The 22,603-nt window shown below is 37.1% G+C and overlaps 1 protein-coding gene across 3 annotated transcripts in view; it reads left to right on the forward strand.

The window, feature by feature from the left end:
• The window catches only part of DPP10 (dipeptidyl peptidase like 10), a 1,279,923-nt gene that overhangs the window by 1,193,469 nt on the left and 63,851 nt on the right, over positions 1-22,603 (forward strand). For all 3 annotated transcript variants that reach the window (XM_036421268.2, XM_036421267.2, XM_045575259.1), the window contains exons 10-12: positions 3,626-3,723; positions 14,265-14,388; positions 20,794-20,832. In XM_036421268.2, coding sequence (XP_036277161.1) covers positions 3,626-3,723; positions 14,265-14,388; positions 20,794-20,832 — 261 coding nt within the window. The remainder of the gene's footprint in view (positions 1-3,625; positions 3,724-14,264; positions 14,389-20,793; positions 20,833-22,603) is intronic.

Here is a 22,603-nt window from a genome sequence, read left to right on the forward strand (position 1 = left end):
GGCCTTAAGAGGTGGTAATGACCATACATGTTTTTGACAAAATTAAGGTGTCACATCATAAAATTATGTAACATTGATAAGAACTCACAGAAAGATCAAATTTAATTCAACTTCCTTTTTTCTTTAATCAATTTATTGAAAAAAAAACATAAACACAATTTTTCACTAACTAGAGAGGTCAGTTTAATAATAACTATCATTTTTAATTCATTACTTTATATATTTAGGTACTTTTATAAATCATTTTTTGTCAGTCCATATAACAAACTATGAGATACTTTTATCTACAGAAAGAAAGCCTACTTTGGGTCAAAACTTCTACCTTGTGACAGATTATGTTCAGAGTGCTGTCTCTCTCTCATTATTATTTTTTTTTAATCCTCACCAAACGGTATATTTATTGACTTTAGAGGAAGATAGAAACATCTATCAGTTGCCTCCTGTACGCACCCAAAACCTAGGTATGTGCTCTTAAGAGAAATTGTACCCACAAGCTTTAGGTATATGGGAGGAAGCTCCAACCAACTGAGTCGCCAGCCAGGACAGAGAATTGTCTTATTTTTTTTTAATAAAAAAAAATAATACTTCAGGATTGTTAACATCCTGTCCATGTTTTATATGCAGCAAAATTTGAACCCAAAATTCTCTGACTCACAGATAAAGCTAAAACAGTTCTCAAAATGTGGTTCTTTTGCCAATGGTGTCAGCATCCTTTCGGGAATTTTTAGAAATGTAAATTTGTTATCTCCAATCAGGAGTTAAAAATGATGGAGGGGGGCCTTGATGTTTGCTGGGTGATTAAAAGCAGGTTAACCTCTGATAATCACTGAATTGCCATAACTATAATCAGTATGCAAATTTTGACAAAACCCTGGTGTTTATGTATTGATATTTATCTATCAGTATTTTTAAAATATTTGCACAGTGATTATAGTAATCTGGATCTTGATGAACATGGATTCTTAGGCCCGCACCCTGAGATTCTGATTCTGGCTTTGAATATAGCCCATAAACTTGTTATTCTAAGGTTCCAGGGAATGCTGATTGATACTCTTGATTAAAGAACAACAGTTTGAATGGCACCACTAAATGCTGTGTCCCAGCTCAAAGTTTTAACACATAAGTTAGAGAACTAGTTAGACTAAAAATATATGGATAAGGCCAATATTGTTAGGTGGAAAATGGCAATTTAATGAAAGTAGAAGTGATGTGAAAGAGAGCTCCTAGGTGTGGTCGAACACTACATTGCTGGAGACAAATATTCCCAGACTCCGGAGGGCTTTAGAATGATGAAAAGCTTTACAAAATCGTTCTGTGTGAGGCAGGCTCACAGCTTATCTTCCAGAAAGCCCTTTACTCAAGGAATTATTTCCAGAATGTTTCCTCACAGTCACAGCACTTCTGTAGTGACAGCCTTTCTGACTTGTTTCTTTGACTCCAAACTTTTGACCTGTGTTTGAAACACTCCCACAGATGTGCCAATCATTTTTCTTTATAGACTTTAGTTTTTTAGAGCAGTTTAAGGTTGTCAACATAATTGAGGAGATGGAAATTACTTGCCATATACCTTCTGTTCCATACATTTATGGCCTGTCCCATCATCAACATCCCCCACCAGAATTGTGCATTTTGTATCATTGACAAAGCATCACGGACACATGATAATGACCCAGTATCCATAGTTTTATGGTTCAGTTTTGGCACTACCGTGTTTCCCGAAAATAAGACATCCTCCGAAAACAAGACCTACTTAACAGGTTTCCTTCTGAGTGAAATATAAGGCATCCCCCCGAAAATAAGCACCCCCCCAGGCTAAACATGAGAGATTTGGTCCACTGATTCTGAAAGAAATGGAGACACAAGAAATTCAGGAATTGGATTGTTATGATGATGTTCCAGAAGATGATGACATGATTGTCATTGAATAAATGAGTAAATTCTTGATACCGTAGAATTCACAGTTTGTCTGGTTTGTGTTGACAACTACCGCACTACCGTACTGTATACAGGTAATAAATTTCCTTTACTTTCATTTAACAATAAATGTGTACTGTATTCTTCTTCATGGAAAAATAAGACTTCCCCTGAAAATAAGACCTAGCGCATCTTTGGGAGCAAAAATTAATATAAGACACTGTCTTATTTTCAGGGAAATAGGGTATACATTCTATGGCTTCAGAGAAGTGTATAATGACATGTATCCCTCTCCATGGTATCATGCAGAGTGTTTTCACTGCCCTACAAATCCTCTTACTGACTGTACTTGCTCACCTTTCTTCCCTTCCCTCCATACTCATATTATTACGAACCTAACAGAAGAGTTCTTGAGCTATTGCTAACTATTGGTAGAATGTATTCAATCGTTTCTGACCCTGATTTAACTCTGGATTTTGTAGCTGCCAAGTCCGTGAGCATGAATATTTCTTTGTCATCTTTAAGGCCATTTTATTGTTCTCTTTAGACTTTTGTCAGGTCTTTGAATTCAGCTCAGTTTAAATTCCTTGTCCTGCTCTGTATAGCTCCTATACTCCTCTCTTAAAGCACGAGCCTATGTTTGGAACACTCCCACAGATGTGCTAGTCACTTTTCTGTATAGACTTGGAGTAAATAAATTGAGTCACAGCAGTCAACTGATTCTGTTAATCATTTACTCACATAAATTTCATTTCATTCAATATGCTTGAGATTTGTTGGAGAAAGATCCCATATCTACTCCCTGAAATGTCACAGTCTATTTAGAAAACTGCGATGGCCATTGCCTAAATGAATTAAAGCAAAACTACAATTGTTAAGAGTACTCTGGGTTTGAATATGGTTCCCTTCACTCAATGGGCACCTCACCCTGCACAGTTTGCTGAGCATCTCCTTTTTCATCTGGAAAATGTTATAATTATAATCTTAGTTCTATAGTGGGAATATTTAATGAGATAATTCATGTAATGTTTAACATATTATTGACAAGAAACATAGTAACTGCTTTACAATTGGTTATGATCTAATACAATTTTTATTATGAAACTCAAATGACATATTCTTACTGTCTTTCTGCTCTGCATGCCAGGTACTGAGTGAGGGCAGTCTGCTCATGGCCCACATCCTAAGGGCCACTTATACCCCATCTAACACTCATAAATGCCAAAGGAAACCTAGGATGATTAATGCATGAAATAGAATTTGGTATTGTGCAATTTTAAGCATGTGGCACCTGCATTGGTATATTTTTCTGTCTTGTTTTATTATTGTTATTTTTTAACTAGCCAAGCGCTTTTCATCATTACACATTATATCCTATAACATGAGTAGCTGCTTGAGCTACTAGTTTTAATAAAGCAAGCCCTCTGGTGTCATTCTAGGAAAAGAACATAGTAGCACTAGCTAATGAATAAAGTCATCATGATTGTCTATCACCTTTAATTCTCTGACTAAAATGGTTTGAGAAGCAGCAATATTCAAAAAACAATTGAAAGCAATCAAGTGGTTGAATTTAAAATCATTTCTACTTCAGTGAAATTAAACTTTCCCCCCAATTCTAACACAAAATTATAAGAGTCAAATGCATTTGCCTTCTTCCTTTATACAGTCTAATACTTAATGTATTTGCCTTACAACTTTCATTTTCTCAAAGGCAGGTCAAGTGAACCCAACAATCAAATTATATGTTGTTAACCTATATGGACCAACTCATACTTTGGAACTCATGCCACCCGACATCTTTAAATCAAGGTATGCAATTTCAATTTCACTTTTACCAGAGAATAGATAGTTCAACAGCAATCACCATTTTGTTGTAATTTAAAGTGATGTGATCAGCTCAACAAGTCCACTTGAAAGTAAGGTTGAGGTTGCCTCTATTAGTGAAGGAATGAGGTCATTCTGAGTATCTTATTCGCAGGAAGCCTTTAAAAGTTCAAGGTGATTAGCATCTCAAAATGATTAAATATACTGATATTGAAAATTAGGCCTTTTGCAAATGTGACAGAGTGATGGGAACAAAGGATAATTTTTCTACTGATTTTTCCTCCTGAAAATAGTAACTCCATTTTTTTTCCTCTTTAAAAGTGTATAATATCCCTAAAATTTGTGCAGTCTTTTCAACTTTCTCTCTACAGCTTACCAATGATTTTCTAGCATCCTTTTCCTGGCAGAGAAATTTAATGAGGTTTTATTTTTATATATTCTACATAAAAAGCCCTCTTAAGAAGTTTAAGTGGGGAGAAAAGAAACATTTTATGGAGCAGCAAAATCTCCAGTTGAGAAACAACTAATCAAATACCCATGTGGATTTTGAAATTCAGAGTAGACTCAACTTGGAGAGTGATTCTTGAAAATCCTGTAGCTTTTTGAAAATTTAAAGCAGCCCTAAAGATGGGATGAGATAGGCAGCCATTTAAGGGAAATAGTTTCACACTATTTTGAATGATATGGGCTAAGCTTCAGGGTTATTTTCATGACTTCGACTATCAATCAACCTGATTCGAAAATACATTCCTCTCAAATGTTGTCACATTGACATATTTAGAAAATTTTTTATCAGAGTTGAGGATTTTCCCAGAAAGTGCAAGCTGCTGTGTGTGGAAAATGTTCCTATTTGAAAGATAATAAAAAACTATGGAAGGGTTCTCATTTACTACCTACTATATAACCTGCTCCTTTTAGTAGTGGAAAAGCTAAGACGCAGAGATTTAAGGAAAAAAAAAAAAAAGGTTGAGTTAGACCCTCAGGATTAGTTAGCAAAAGAGTTAGAAAAGAGGTGAAGCCAGTTTCATCAAGTTACAGAACGTTGCATCTAGATTATGATGGAAGACCTTAAAAGGCCATCTGAACTGACATGGAGAATGCAGTAGGGTTAACCAAACCAGATCCAAACTTCTACTTCTGGGCTCATGAAAGATTTAGTCACAAATGAAACAATTATAAAAACTTTTGAGATTTTATGTGATCCTTAATCACATCATTTTCTTTCATTTGTTTGATGCTCTGAATTTTTCAGGAAAGGGTACTAAACTGGAGTGTTTGAATCACATCTCTACCACCATTTATTTTTGTGACCTTAGGAAATTCACTCTACCTGTCTCTGGGTTTGACTACCCTCTTTGAAATTGATACAGTTATTTATAAGTAGAGGCCCGGTGCCCTAATTCATGTATGGGTGGGGTCCAGCTGCTGGGGCTGATTGAGCCAGGCCAACTGAGGGGAGAGCACATGGGCTCTTGGCTGCCCGCCAGCAATTGGGGTGATGAACTCCTTTAGCTTTTCCTTGTCTATGAAGCTCTTTACCTGCCTTCAATTCTAAAGACCTTTGCTGGGTAGAGAAGGGTGTGGCAAGAAGTATTCAAAGCAATGAAGAGCAAGGACCTGCAGCCAGGGTGACCTTCCTTTTGAAAGGAGGTGGATGCTCCGGGTTCGGGCTCTGTGAAACCCAGTCAGTCTTTGCATCAGGCGAGTGGAATCACCGAGGCCTATCTGAGAGTAGCCAAGGCTGGGAGCGTGATCTCAGAACAGTTAAAAACATGTTCCTGAAGGGGTGTTATGGGTTCTCTCTTATCAAAAAGCCCAGGGTTGCTTTAACATCCATGAGCCCACGCCTCCAGGAGCTGGCGGGAGGTTGAAAGTGGCTGTAGATGAGGCCAGTGCTAGGTGACCTGGCAGGTGTCAGCAGCTTGGCCGCCTGAGTCCCAGGCTCGGGGATATGCGCTCTGACATCCCCACCATGCAGAGGATTTGACAACATCCACAGCGGCTTCAGAGCTTGTTGCTATTTTGTTTTATTTTTATTTCCTTCTCCTTTTAAACCTCTCAAGGTCGTGTGCCTTTGAGAGAGGAGCAGCCTTTGCTGCTCCGCGGCAGAGAGCAGGCCTTTCATCTGGATTCACACACAGCAGGACAGAGTCCTGTTTACAAACACGTGTGGGTCTTGCAGTATTTGCATTATTCCTGATAAAGAGGTTTCAGATTCTGACACCTAAATATATCTCCTGCTTATCCACTAGGGCAGGAGGCTGAGTGCAGACACAGGCACAGCCACAGTTGTTCACTCAACTCATAGGCCTCCATCCAAAGGTGGCAATGCAGGCCCTTTGCACACGGAGGGCGGAGGAGCAGGGTCAGGCAGCAAGTGCAGAACATGGCCATGTGCGGCCCTGCTTTTCCCAGACCTTCTATCTCAGTCCCCATCTTCCCGCTCCGGGTCTGTAGCGTCTTCCTCCTGAGGCAGATGCAGGCATCTGTGGGACATGATGTTGATCACACGCAGTTTCTCCGTGTGGGTGGTCAGCACGGGTCCTGCATCAGGCTGCCTTTGGCATGGTGGTGGTGGGGGAGACAACATGAAGGTGTGAACACAACCCGTGCAGACTTCTCGCTGAGTGCCTTCTGTATACCTGGTGGGCATCTCCCCGCAAAAGGGGTGCTGACAGCACAGTCATGCGCTCCCTGTGTCTGTTACAAGCAGGTAGAAGACCCAATCAGGGTGGGGCTGGTCAGGGAAAGGGGCCACAGGAAGTGGGGGGGCAATGGGGACAGGATCAGGCTGGTTGACTGCCGCAGTGCATCATAGCCACCGGTGGTTCCGGTTGTTCTGGTCATTCTGCCATAATGGTCACTGGGCTTTTATTTATATAGATGCTCATCAGGTTTAAAAAAAAATATGTTTTTTATTAATTTCTGAGAGGGACAGAGGTAGAGAGAGGTAGAAATATCAATGATGAGAGAGAATCATTGAACAGCTGACTCTTGCCTGCACCACAATGAAGATTGAGCCTGCAACTCAGGCATATGCTCTGACCAGGAATTGACCTGTGACCTTTCGGTTCATAGGTCAACACTCAACCACTGAGCCATGCTAGCCAGGCAGGGTTGTTTTGTTTTGTTTGTTTTTAAGTTTTTGAAATAGAGGTCAATTAAAAAATATCCTAGTTCCTTTCTAATAGATGATAGTGGTTCCTGACTTTGAATTTGTTACTTGAAAGAGTTTCTAAATGTTAGTGTGTCCAGCTAGCAGTTAACAAAGAGAAGGGAGCTAGACTTCCTGGGCCTGATTGAGTCTAAATTATACTTAAGACTAAATCTGGAATGCACAGCTTCAGACAACCAGGCCATAGCTGAATTCCTGCCAAGGGGATTAACATCCCTACATATCCCCTCCCCATCCCAGTGGAAGGAGGCTTCCAGTCTCCCCGGGGGACTTACCTGTCCACTTCACTGGACTTTATTTAGGTGGGGAGAGCTAACAACAGGGGAAATTCCTCTGCTGAGGCAGGTGCAGTGGAAGGCAAGATGGCAGAGGGGAGGTCCTTCTACTCTGAGGCATGTGCAGTGAGTGGGAGCCGGGACAGTGACCATAAAGGGGAGGAGGATAGCCTGGGAAAAGGATCAGACTAGATGAGGGCATAGCAACTGGAAGGTCTAGAAAAGAGATTGGATAATGGGGTGAGGGCCCAGCACAAGGCTGCAAAGAGACAAGAAACACATTGATTAGTTTGAAAGAAAATCTGCTCTTTCCCAGGCTGGAGATAATATGATCAAAGCTTAGCAAAGTCCCCTCCTGGTCAGTAGCACACATTCCCGGTTCCTTTCCTTTCCGCACTCTCTGGGCAGCCATGTGGGGCTCCAGTGCACCCCTGTGAGCATGCGTCTGGTGCGGCAGCCAGTGCCAGCTGGAGTGCAGCAGGAACAGAGACTAGCTGGCTGGACAGGACAGAGACTGAGCTGGACTATGAGAGCTTTGTCATGAAATGAACTGATCCTACGAGAGCTTTGGATGCTCTGTCCATGCAGGGCCAGTGGCACAGAACTTCTGGACACTGGTCCTTCTGGGCTTGGTGAGGACAAGTGTGGGCTTGAAGCCCCAGAGAATGGCCTTCCCCTGCAGCAAGACTGGCTTCCAGTCTCCCAGGGGGCTCTGCATCTGGACATGGATAGGACAACAGGCACCTGGGGTCAGTTCTTTATTTTTGCTCCAATAAGTATTACTACTACAACTCATCTCCTATGCATCGTTCCCGAAATGCTTTTCTTATGACTCCACAGAAGAGCCTTAATTCCACCAGCAACACAATGAGTTATAGGCTACCGCAGATTATCATCAAACACAAATATTCATAAAGTCAGAAAATTGTCATTTTTTGGAGTATTAATGAAGTGTACATCTATTTAACGTGTGAGGTACAATGTGATAAAATTAGTCACCCCCTGTAAGGAGAAATCACATATCCTTAGCGATTGGAAGGACAGTACAAAAAAAAAAAAAAAAATGCTGTATCCCATTTTTTTGAAATGGGATAATCCTGTGAAGTGAGAAAAATCCTGTGAAGAAAAAGAATTTAAATATAATTCAGATATTTATTTGGTTTAGCCAAGATGTTGGTCTATAATTTGGAGAGAGGCATGTAATAACCTCATCTACAAATGTACATAACGGTTTTGCTTTTTATGCCTCTTGGTCTTATGTAAGTGCCAACGGTGGCATCTGAAATGCACCAAAGTGTATGATTTACTCTTCTTGTTGCAAAACTCAAGATAGACATTTACTTCAAAACTGGTATTTTCTCATGCTCCAGTTTAACAAAAATGTAGTTTCTTACCCATTTGTTCTTGGTGAAAGCTTTAGTCCAATTCATGGGGGGATGAGAGGGGGAGGGAATCAATGTAATTTATGACATATGCATTTAGACACTGTGAGGCTGCATATTACTTGAATGGACCCAAAGATACACAAATATTAAAAGATATCAATGGTGTGAGTAAAAAAAAAGCTGCAATCATTTAGATGCACATTAAATGGAAACGAAACTCTCAGTTTTCTTGATTTTGTTTTAGGGTTATCAATATCTCTAGTATTTAATCTTAGCCCTGTACCCATAGGTAAAATTCCTGAAACCTTCCCTAGTTAAATACTTGACATCTAAAAGAGCAAATCATCGTTCATAATTTATTGATCAGGGTCCTAGTAATTAAAAAGGTAACACCCTCAAGAAAGGTAATGAGCCGGGACCGATTTGGCTCAGTGGATAGAGCGTCGGCCTGCGGACTGAAAGGTCCTGGGTTTGATTCCAGGCAAGGGCATGTACCTTGGTTGCAGGCACGTCCCCAGTAGGGGGTGTGCAAGAGGCAGCTGATCGATGACTCTCTCTCATCGATGTTTCTGGCTCTCTGTCTCTCTTCCTTCCTCTCTGTACAAAATCAATAAAATATATTTTAAAAAAATAAAAAAAAAGAAAAAAAAAGAAAGGTAATGAAGCATAATTAATTAAAGGACTATGAAAGATATGGACAAGATTAAAGGGAAACTCACAAAGGATGAGAAATCAACAACCAGTCTGCAACAACAGAAAGCTATTCCCACCCCAGGACTTCAGGAGTGAGGGGCAGGCTCACTGGTGAAGCCTGAAGAGGCTGTAGCTCAAGAACAAATGGACCATCTAGTAGGACCTGTCCACAGGTAGAAAGTCCAGTCATGGCCAAGTCGTGCCTGATTGAGTGGGTCCTACATACCCCAGCGCTCTGCTCAAGCTCTGAGTTCCCTCAGAGGACTCCTGCTGTCAAGGCAGCTTCATTGTGGGGTCCAGCTTCTGGAAATGGTGAGGGGAAACGTTGGAGAATAGATCTGGCAAATGGAGAATATTGGACACAAATAACTTAAGGATAGTACTTACCTTAAGAAATGTATCATTGTTATTACTTTAGGGATGTATTGGAGATGTCCACGAGAGCACAGTGATTTTTCTGGAGCAATGTGAGAAGTGTTCTTTCTCTGTTTTTGTTTCTTTCTCGTCTCTCTGTTGTTTCCTGTGTGTGTGTGTGTGTGTGTGTGTGTGTGTGTGTGTGTGTGTTCAGTTTTTCTTTCTCTATATATACACTAGTACATCTATGATTTATCTGAGTAGTATTTGTATCCTCGTGAAAACCTGACGTATTTTTCTTACGTGGATTGTGAACTGATCGTGTTTTCACTGTTTGCATCAGTGTATTTTGAACATGAGATTTACCTGTGGTAAAACTTGCTTCCCTCTGTAACTTATTTTCCTTACCTGTCTTTTGTATTCCCTTTATCATGTTAGTCTTAAATTTTTATAAGCTAACTCAAATTCTTTACATATTTTTAAATATATTATTTTTTATACTTGTACTAGTAACAATATTGCCATATTTATTAGTGGCAGTATTCTATAAGTCCCAAGCAATACCAAGTTATTGTCAAAGGATAAACATGCATAACATAATTTATTAGTAATATACTTTTCCTATGCCCCACTAAGGCCATCAAATGCCCACTCTTTTTACTGGAGTTTGTATTGTGTTCATAGCTACCAATATCATTTGAGATGCTGCTTAAGCTTACAATAACAGAATATCTAAATAATTAATTCACTTCATAATCATTTATATATTTACTCTTTTTGGCATGCAATCTAAGCACCTACTATATTTTTATTTTATTTTCACATGATTTGTCAAATACCAATCAATAAATGCACCTTATTCTATTAGTCAGTGTAATTATAATTTTTCCCTTTTGTGATGCTTTTTTTCTACTATAGTTAAATTTCTTATGTGAAATTTAATTTATGATGATAATAATTAAATTTATATGTACTTATATAGAGAGGATGATTAATAAGATGAGTATAGAAAGATGTTCTCATGACTTGAGCTACCTTATAAATTGTATCCTCTAATCCCCACCCAAAGAGCAAGATTTGTTTTTAATTTGAAGGTAAGAGGCCATTTGTTTTGGTCTTCTGGTTTGTTTGGTTTAATTAGTTACAATAACTAATGTTTATAATTATAATAGAAAAAAGTCCCCACACTAGTCTTATCATTGGATAGAATTCTTCAACCAGATACTTATGCTCCAATGTCAAAGAACGTAAAATAAATTTCAATTCATTCATATGTTCTAAAAAGAAAAGAAAATAATAAGTTTATGGGAGAAAGGCATAATTTATCTTCCCAATTCCTTTCCTTGTACTCCCATTATTTAAAAACATATATTAGTGAATCAGCTAAAGAACCTTTGTCAAACAAATTTAGATCTTGAATGAAACTTTTCTTTAATACTAATTCTGTCCAGACTCTTACTTTTTAAAAATATATTGATTTCAGAGAGGAAAAGAGAGAGAGAAATAGAAACATCAATGATGAGAGTCATTGATCAGCTGCCTCCTGCACATCCCCTAGTGTCAAAGCGTGACCAGGAGTCAAACCATGACTTCCTGGTTCATAGGTCAATAGTCAACCACTGAGCCATGCCAGCCAAGAGAGACTCTTACCTTTATTTGAGTTATGGCCTGAGCTGATGCTTCAGAATATAACCTGGTAAGAACTAAGAGAATGACCCTTTTTGAATATCTTCAGGCCCAGTGGAAGCTAGACAATTCATCTCACCTGAGGAAGAAAAAACATTTTGTAAACTGTTACACTATGAGCTTAAGGTATTGCAAGCATTTAATATTTTTATTGGAATTTACAGGTGTGGATTTTAAATAATTAAATGCTTATAGATCACTTTTATGATAATGAATCATACAGATTTTTCCAAAGACTATGTGTTGTCACTTCTTTGGGGGGAAAGTGATTATTGTTTATGTTCAGAAATCTGTAGGCTGAAGAGTAGAGGTAGTGGTTTGGTTTTGGTTTCTCCTTACTCTGTGATATTATTGTACTAATTAGAAATTTTTTTACTTATTCCACTTTGTGACCCATTGTTCTCAGCCTATACCAGTGATGTTGAATGTTATTTTGCCCTGTCACTCCATAAACTTGAGGGCTACTTTAAAAGGGAAAACACTCAAGATGAATATTTAATTTTTTTGTTGCTGATGTTATTTATTTTACAAACCTTTATGTATTTTATCATATATTCTGAAAACCAGTTTTATTTATATATTTTCCATAAATGTGATCTTGATTCTGTGGTCTTTGGTAAACTGTTTACAATAATTATATCATTTTTTTTTCTTTAATTTAAAGACCATTTATGCCAATTAATCATAAATATATATTGTCAGAATTCAGTATTTTCTCTCCTGATTGATTATAGTACTCACCATCATTTTCTCCATGTTAAATATTCTAGATAAATCTTTTAAAGTTTAATACTTCTATTTTCCCTGTTTTAGTATTCACAGTGCCAGGTATAATAATGTACGCAAAATACTAGTAAATCACTTTAAACAAAACAAAGTAAAAATAAACAGGACATAATTATTTAAAGAAAGGCAACACTCGCTGATTTGGGCAAAGATTAATCCTAAACCAGTTGCATACTTGGTTTGAAGTTGCCTTGCCTTGTTAACCATGTTTGGGGAACTTGCCACAATGATTGGATTGGGTTTCTGGGCAATTTTCAAGTGGGACTCAGCTGGGTTGTGAAAGCTGACTAATGTGTTGATGAGAGTGTTGAAAAAATACGGCAGGCTTCGCTGTATGATAAGTTATGCTTGCCCTACTACTGACATCTTCACTGTGATGGGCTAACAGGTGTGCTAGAGGAAGCAGTAGGTACTCAGTAATGTTAGAAGTCTAAGATTCATGTAGCTGAATGTCTAACCCAGATGTGTATAAGGACAGGTGATTTGTCTCACAAGGCTTTTCTCTCACGGGTGATTTTTCCCCCACGTCACATTAAAACCAGGTGGATTAATTTGAAGATCATACTCACAGATGGCACTTTTCAAGCCATTGCTAAAGTATCTCATCTATTCTGAAACTGGGCACATTGGTTGGAAAGCTGTTGCTTTTCATGTTGTTGTTATTAATAGGATCAATTTGGTAATTGCATTTTCTTCTGTTTGGCTTGGGAATTGTGTCATATATATGTAAATTTCCAAACAGAATCTACAGTGAAAAAAATATAAAAAACAAACATAAACTTCCAATCTACAACTAGCCTGAGGACATCATAGGCCTCCCAAATTAGTATTCTATAGCCCACTCTTCTCCTTCAGTTTTAAATAAATACGAGTGAAAAAATATTGTAGACAATTCTATGAATAACACTGAGACTGGCCCTTTGCCCATAGCTGACAAACACTAAAACAAACCATTCATAGTTCTGCATAGAGTTAAATAACATGGAGGCTATACATAAAAAGTAATTGTCAAGAATAAGCTTTTCTTTTAAATTTATTATTGATTATATTTTAAAGAAATAAAATAGAACCTAGCTTATCAAAAGTATACTTAGTTTGTACATAGATTATTACTAATTAGGAGAGGATAGAATCTCTATATATATAAAGCCAATGACCATAATGCCATAAAGACCAGAATGATTGGTCACTATGACGCCCACTGTGGCCAGCGAACCAACCAGATCAGGGGGTGGGACTAGCCATCCAACTTCCCGCTGCCCCTTCTTCCATCCCTCCCCCCTATTGGCCTGCCCCTAATTGGACTTTCTACCCTCATCAAGGGTGAGGCTGGCTGGCCAAATGTCCCCCAACCTTTCCCCAGCCAGTCCCACCCCTGATTAGTCCACCCCACCATGATAGGCCTGCAGCCCCTCCCCCAGCCAGCCCCACCCCAAAGGGCACCCACCACCCTGATCGGACCCCAGCCCCTTCCCCCAGCTAGCTCCATTCCAAATCAACCCCCCGCCTCTGATCAGGGGAAGGGCCAGCCCACCACCCTTGGCCCCTCCCCAGGCTGCTGGCCCCCAATTATCCCCTCACCCCATTTGGGGGCAGGGCTGGCTGGCCCATTATCTACACCCCTCCCCACAGCCAGCCCCACCTGCAATAAGCACCCACTACCTTAATTTGACAACCTCCCACCATCTCCTCCTCCTGGCAGGCCCAGCCCTGATCTGCCCTGATTGGGGCCAGACCAGCTGGACCCCACCTCTGAATGAATTAGTGCACCGGGCCTCTAGTTATTTATAAATTTCTAGTAGTTTTATTCTTTTTATCTTTTCAAGGATTTTCTTTCTGGAAAAACATTCACTTTTAATTTTATTCTCAAATTTTCTGTATATTTGTAGATGCGAATATATATACATATATAATATATATTATATATATTATATATACAATGTATGTGTGTTTGTTTGCACACATGTAGATATATACATATATAGACATGTGTTTGTATTTATATATCTTAATATTTGAAATATATGTTTATATACATAAATAGAAGTTCTTATGATGTGATATTCTTATATCTATAGTGTTTAATTTATTGTTACATATAACGATGTACATTATTGGTACTATACAAGCTCTCTGGCTCTAAATGTAAATTTTAATTTTGTTTCCAACTAGAGAATATTATATCACAATGGTTAAATGGGTAAGCAATACCAAGACGGTGGTCAGATGGTTAAACCGACCTCAGAACATTTCCATCCTCACAGTCTGTGAGACCACAACTGGTGCTTGTAGTAGAGTGAGTATAATTTACATTTCTTGTATGCTTAAATTGATATAATTTATTTTTATTTTACATTTTTACAGCTGTTTAGTATTCCATTTTGTAATTGTACCAGGAAAGAAGGGGGAAGGGGTATAGGAATAGGTCAACCAAAGAACTTGTATGCATAACCCATGGACACAGACAGTAGGGTGGTGAAGGCCTGGGGCAGGGAGAGGAGTAGGCTAGAAGAGGTCAATATGGGGTAGGGGGAGGGACATATGTAATGCTTTCAACAATTAGGTTTTTTAAAGGTTTATTATGTAGTATAAAGGGCAGCCAAAGCCATGATAATGTCATTTTCAAATTTGGGAAGTGTTAATATTTAGACTTTGATTTATTTGAAAATATAGAATGCTTCTTTCATGCTTTCTTTAAATATATTTCAAAATTCAATTATTTGTAATTTAGATTCTTTTTCTAAAATAACATATAGTATCTCTGTCCTTAAATTAAGTAAAAATAGTTTAAAAAATGGTTTTGGAACTACTGTGTTTTGAAATCAGGTTGTATTTAGATTTCTGTAATCAATTTTTATTAACTGTAGTAAATTTTGTATGTGTAATTTTAAATTCCTAGTGGAAGAAATACTGTAATCCATTTAAATTGTTATATACTTGGTACTTGATAAAGGATTCCCAATTACATAATGACAGAATTTTCAAATTTCTATCTTTGGACAAGATGGAATAAATGTTATCAGGCTAGCCTCTTTGATGTAATATAAAACTGTATAAAAATATTAAAAATCTACTTCCAGATGTTGGACATCAGGAGAATTAAAAAATAAATGGAGAAATAAACTTAATACAAAATATGAGCATTGATATGACTTCTCATTGGTAACAGTTTTGAGACCACAGTGCAATGGATATGGTGCCCAAGAAAGGTGCAGTGGAATCCCTGCTTCAAGAAGACAGGAAGAATCACAGTTTGAGACTATTGTGGTTGAAATTTGAAAGACAAGTAAAAAAATTGGAGCTAAATAGAGAAGAATTCAAGCAATCTATTTAAAAAAAACTCTAAAATCTTTAGTTTGTTGCTTCCCTGTACAAGTACAAGATATACCAAAAAAATTTAAAAAATTAAAGAGAGAAACTGCATTTTAAAAAATAAAACTGTAATTTAAAAAATTTAAAACAAAACAGTCCATTTAACATTTCTTGCATTGTTGGTTTGGTGGTAATAAACTCCATTACCTTTTTTTTTGGTCTGTGAAGCTCCTGATTTCCCCTTCAATTTTGAATGGTATACTTATTGGATAGAGTATGCTTGGATTCAGTCCCTTGATTTGTATACTTTGTTTCATTCCCTTCTGGATTAATGTGCTTCTGCTGAGAAATCAGTTGATAGTCTAATGGGAGATCCCTTGTAGGTAACTCTATCTCTCCCTTTGCAGCCTTTAAAATTATTTCTTTGTCTTTTACCTTTGCCAGTTTAATTATGATGTGTCTTGGTATTGTCTTTTTGGGTTCATCTTGATTGAGACTCTGTGCTTCTTAGACTTCTGTGATTTTTTTCTTACCAAAGTCAGGAACATTTTCTATCATTATTTTTTCAAACAAGTTTTCTATTACTTGCTCACTTCCTCTCCTTCTGGCATCCCTATTATGTGGATGTTGTTTCATTTCATGTTGTCCCAAAGCTCCCTTAGACTATCCTCCTGAATTTTAATTTTTTTCAGTTCCATCTCTGCTTGTGTTTTTCTACCTTGTTCTCTAACTCACTGATTTAGTATTCAGCTTTGAGTCTACTGTTGATACCTTCCATTGTGTTCTTTATTACACCTATATTATTCTTCATTTTCACTTGAATTTTACTCATGTTGATGAATTTTCATTGAGCTCCTTATAATTTTCAATGAATTGTCTGTATTTCTGACCCAGACATTTGAGCATCCTTTTAACCATTATTCTGAATTCTTTATCTGACAAATTATTTGCCTTCATTTCATTTAGTTTCTTTTCTGGTGATTCCTCCTCTCTCTTTTTGGGGATTGTTGCTTTGTCTCCCCATTTTACCTGTTCCTTTGTAATTGTTTCTATATATTATATTAAAGTGCTATGCCACCCAGATTTTTGGGTTGGTCTTATGTAATATAGTGTTTCCCCGAAAATAAGACATCCTTAGAAAATAAGACCTAGGGCATGGAAAGATAAGACATCCCCTGAAAATAAGACCTAGCACAACTTTGGGAGAAAAAATTAATATAAGACACTGTCTTATTTTCAGGGAAACAGGGTAGATGTTTTGTGGGACCCAGTGGTGCATGCTCTCATATCTCCTGGGCTGGACATTCTACAGAGGCCCCCTACATGAGATATTTGAATTTTCCTGACGCTTTTGGATCTTGAATGTCATTGTTCCCTTCATAGATGGAGTCTCCTCTTGTGGTGTATATATACCCTTATTTTAATAGCAGCACAATTTATAATAGCTAAGACTTGGAAACAGCCTAAGTGCCTATCAGCAGATGAGTGAATTAAGAAACTATGGTACATTTACACAATGGAATACTATCTACACTAGTAAATGAGAAAGATGCAAATTGATTGTACTGTCACAATGCCCACCAGCCAATTAGGAGTGAATATTCAAATTAACCAAACAAAGATGGCCATTTAATTTGCATACACAGGCACTGAGCTGCCTGGGGCAGGACAGGATGCTTGGGTAATCACCACGCTTGCACTGACACGAGTGCTCTGCACTGCCCAAGCCACTCAGGGCCTCTAGGCAGCTTAGAAAGGTGGGGCTGGAGAGGAAAGAGGTAGCTCTGGGCCTGATTGGAAAGGCAGTGCCAGCAGCAGGGAAAAGAAGGAAGGCCCATTCTTGCACGAATCGTCATGTATCGGACTTCTAGTGTGGCAATAAAAAAAGAAAGAACTCTTACCATTTACAACAGCATAGGTGGCTCTGGAGAGTATTATGCTGAGCATAATAATCCAGTCAGATAAAGATAATTATCACATGATCTCACTCATATGTGAAATCTAATGAACCAAATAAACTAATGATGAAAAATAGACCCAAATAAAGAGAAGTATGAACATACTGTTGAAACTCAGAGGGAAAGCAGGGGAAGGTGGGTGGAAAGAGATCACCCAATGAACTTGTATGCTCATATTCATAAACCATGGACATAGAAAATAGGGTGGTGAGGGCCTGGATGTGGGGGGGACAGCAATGGGCTGGAAGTGGTTAATATGGGAAAAGGAAAAGCTGTATAATACTTTCAACAATAAAGATAAAAAAATAAATTAATTTAAAAATAAAATAAAAATAAATAATTTAATGTAAAAGAAAAAAGAAATTTGTTGAGAACAAGGGAAATTAAGTATTGATTGAATATTGGACTATATAATTGAATATTTATTAATTTTGGTAAGTGTGATAATTGTCTTATTGCTATTTAAAGATATATATTAAAAATGAATGATGAATTTACAGGTGAAATAATATGATATTTGAGACTTATTTTAAAATAATTTAATGATAAAGTATGGGAGGGTTGATGAAATAAAAGATGGTGTATTTTTGATAATTTTTGAAGTGGGTGATGGGTCTATGAGAGATTATTATGCCCTTGTCTTAATTTTTGTGTACGTTTCAAATGTAAAAATATAAAATAAATTATAAAATAAGCTGAAAATAATAAAAATCATTGGAATGCATATATATAGAAGTTGAAACCAGCTTATCATCTTTTCTACTGGATGATAATTTATGCAGGTAACAGCAAATATATGTTAAACTGCTTCAATAAAGAAATAGACATGGGAACCTTAACATATTATTGACTTGATACATTATTGGTGTCCTACTGTATTTAATTCCATTTATAGAGTTAAAATATTTTACTTTCTACTATAAATGAAATAAGTAATTGCATGTGAAATTTTGGAATCTCATGGATTCTAATAATACTTAGTGATATTAGTAGTCAATGAAAATTGATGTTTTATTCTATGTTTTTTAAAATAAAACTAGAGGCCCACTGCATAAAATTCGTGCACGGCGGTATGTGTCCCTTAGCCCAGCTGGTACCCTCTCCAATCTGGGATCCTTTGAGGGATGTGTGACTGCCCCTTTAGGCCTGATCCTACCTGAATCGGGCCTAAACGGGCAGTCAGACATCCCTCTCACAATCCAGGACTGCTGGCACACAACTGCTCACCTGTCTGCCTTCCTGATTATCCCTAATTCTTCTGCCTGCCAGCCTAATAACCTCTAACCACTTCATGACAGCCTGATTTATGTCTAACTGCTCCCCTGCCAGCCTGTTTGCTCCTAACTTCCCTCCCTTACAGACCTGGTCTCTCTCAATGCCCTTCCTTGAAGGCCAGGTCCCTTCCAACTGCCCTCCCCTGCTGGCCATCTTGTGGTGGCCCTCTTGTGTCCACATGGGGGCAGGATCTTTAACCACATGGGGATAGCCATCTTGTGTGTTGTCAATCTGTATATTACTCTTTTATTATTTAGGATTATTTAGGATAGAGGCCTAGTACATGGGTGGGGGCTGGCTGGTTTGCCCTGAAAGGTGTCCCAGATCAGGGTGAGGGTTTTCTTGGGGTAATGGGCAGCCTGTGTGAGAGGCCTGTCATAGTTTGCAGGCTAGTCACGCCCCCTGGCAACCAAACTGAGTCCCTGATATCTGGGATTTATGTGTCTTCAATCATTGAAATTTTGTAGCCTTGAGTGGAGCCAAGCCTCCTGCTCGCTCTGTGGCTGCAGCCAGTTTTGTTGGGATTTATTTATCTCTGTAACTGAAACTTTGTAGCCTTGAGCAGAGGCATCTGCCAACTAGGGCAGGCAGAAAGCTTGGCTTCCTTCATTGCTGAGGATACTCAAGCCCCCTGCTCTCTTCCTGGCTACAGCCATCTTGGTTGGGTTGATTTGCATATCTCCCCTGATTGGCTGGTGGGAGTGGCTTGTGGGTGTAGCAGAGATACAGTCAATTTGCATATTTCTGTGTTATTTGATAGGATATGGATTATTGCTGAGGTTCATATAAGGAAAAATCAAGAGAGAAAAAATTTTGGATTTACATTTAATAAATGAATCTTTTCTTCATTCAGACTTTTCTTATAGAATAACTTTGTTACAGAAAACTAGATATTTCATAAATTACTAGATGTAAACTGATACTGAACTTTTTTAATCTATAAATATTCATTTTGAGATTAATTTAGTCTAATTTCTCTTTTTGAAATATCATTTTGGTTTTTATTGTTTGCAAGGTTATTCAAGCTGAGTGAAATAAGCCAATCAATGAAAGAGAAACACCACATGACCTCACTCATTTATGGATAATAAAGAACTTTATAAACTGATGAACCAAAGAATAGATATAGAGACAGTAAAGCAACAAGCAGACTATCAAATTACAGAGGGAGGGGAGGGAGATCTGGGGGAGATAATAGATCAACCAAAGGACTTGTATACATGCATATAAGTACAACCAATGGACATAAAACTCTGGGGAGGGAGGGTATGTATGGAAGGGAGGGGAGGGAAATCAATAAAATATATAAAAAAATAAAATTAAATTAAAATTAAAATAATAAATAAATAAATAAATACAGTGTCAGACAAAGTTCTAAGATAGTGCTATTAAAGTATAATATTTATTTTTTAAATTATTTTTACCAAGTGGAGGAAAACTTAAAGGTCTAATGACTTTTGTGAAGGAAACCTTGCCTTTTTATGAACTATAGTCAATCTTTAATAAAATTCACCACCAATTTTACCACTATTTCATTTCTAGGGAATACACTGATTACAGAGCTTCATAACTAAAAATTGCCCATCTATATTCATGTGATTAATGTAACATGGAATTTACAAATTGAAATGCATAATGCTGGAAAAGTAAGAATAAAGGCTTTTATAGTAATGCAAAAAAATAAAATAAAAAAAATAAAAGAACATAGCATTTTTGTCATTACAAATGTTATGACTATGGTGAAGAGGTGATTGAATATTGAAGGAATGTCTACCTTTTAGTTTTATTCCTGGCTATTTGCCCAGTTCTTTTGAGGGACTTAATAATTTTATTTCCTGATGATGCCTAGAGGCAAAAAGAGAGTATCTAGTGGTTCAAAACAGCTTGAGTGAGGTGAGGGAAGAGAGCAGAAAAATGATCTGTTATCCTAGTAATATACTACTGAGGATTCTTAAGGAGTTTCCTAAAGAAAAATCTTTATAATTAAATGATCATTTAATCCCAATTTTACAATTATTTATTCAGTTTAATTCCTAGTATTTCACCTTGTGATGAGAGAGAAAAAAAATGCCTGAAATAACATTGTAAAATGTGTTAAATTGATGTATGCTCATGTGGTCTTTAGATGCTTCATAAAGTTAATGATTTTGTTTCAGAAATATGAGATGACATCAGACACGTGGCTCTCCAAGCAGGTATGGTATATTTGGTTTCTTTATGTCACATTTTGGCCATTGTGCACATCCAGTTCACCCATTTGTAATTTGATACCTTTCCAAAGTTATTTTAGAAATATAACTTTAAGGCTTTACATGTTTAACTGAGGATTTTCCATGAAAATATTTATGACTTAGCATTTTTATGCATATTTATGAAAATATTTCTTATTTATTATAGGATATAAGTTGCAGAATAACAATCATTCATTGTTGGGATTGTTCATATAAATAAACTTTCATGCAGATGAAAGAAAAAAAAAAATAGAAACTATTAACTGTGCTCAGATTGCCAATAAATTGGTTCTGTGGAAATATTCATATGAGCACTTCCTCTGTTAGATATATCCTAGCCCACAGTTCTAGTTTGTGAAACAAATGAATCTGGAATCTAAATGATCACAATAAAAAAGTACCAAATGTCTCTACGACATGGTCTCATACTGGACATTTCAGAAGTAAACCCAAGTAGATCATCCACATAGGTCTGAACCCATTTTACTAATAACTCAATCACTACTTTTTCCAAAGAGGAGTGTTTTATTTGGTTTGTTTTATTTGTTTGTTTTTTTTCCTTTACAGTCATCTTTTATTTTATATTCTTTTCCTAGTTCTCATCCATATATATGGTTTCAATTAACATCCATACACTGAGATCTCCAACCAACTTGCTTGCCTGATTCTGAAACATCTACACTCATGCTTGGTATTTCCTCCTAAATCTATAAAAGTTCCACAGGTACAAACTGAACACATCTCTTTTCTATTCAGTCTTATGTTTTCTTATCATAGGAGTCAAGGAGTTATCCATCCAGCTATTAAAATCTTAGGTCTGTTCTTAAACTCTTTCCCAACCTTACCTGCATATATTCTTCACCACACCTTTGATCTTACTTTCAAAGATCTCATGTTATTTTTCTACAGTTCATAAACTCTGTCCAGCATTAAACCACAGGTTCTGCAGTTCTTCTTTAATTGGTGCTTGCTCAACCCCTAAGGCACCTGCCTAACTGTTCCTCACATTGCAGGCTGGCTGAATGACCTTGTAGAGATATAGATTTGATCACTACCCAACTCACCCTCATACTTCAATCTTACAACCAAAACATTTTTTGTCTATCCTTTTATTTTACAGAAAAAGATCAACATTTTTAAAGGGTCTATAAGGAATTACATTGAAAGTATTTTCAGCTTTGTGCCATACCTTGCTTTCAATTGTTTTCTTCACACATGAACTCTTGTACTCATGAGGCCTTTATACGAACCATTTTTTTTTTCTAAAGAGAAGTCGCTCAACTAATTTCTAATGTAAAGGTTTCTTATTTTACAAACCTTACCATAAATCACCTACTTAAGAAGTCACCTCCTCTAACTATACTAACAAAATCACTTCCCGCAATAAATTTTATTTTAAAGTCAAGTGTAATTTTTGTGTAATACACAATTACTTCTGCGTTTTCTTTACTGAGTTAACCAGAAGAGGTAGGATATTCATTTTTTTTGTTTTGTTTTCCATTGTAAACTAAATGCCTAATATAGAGTCTTGTTAAAAGTTCAATAAATCTTTGCTGAATAAATAAATAAAAGGGTAAATAGATTAAACTTTTGCTTTGTTGAATTATACACATGTAGGCATATGTATATATCAGATATATACCTATTATTTATATTAATATCAATTGCTTATTCTTAGACAATGTGCAAAATGAAATTGGGGCAAAAACCTTGATTTTTGTAGCCAATAATAAAC

The sequence above is a fragment of the Pipistrellus kuhlii genome, unplaced genomic scaffold, assembly GCF_014108245.1.
Source record: "Pipistrellus kuhlii isolate mPipKuh1 unplaced genomic scaffold, mPipKuh1.p scaffold_m20_p_7, whole genome shotgun sequence".
Taxonomy (NCBI): Eukaryota; Metazoa; Chordata; class Mammalia; order Chiroptera; family Vespertilionidae; genus Pipistrellus; species Pipistrellus kuhlii.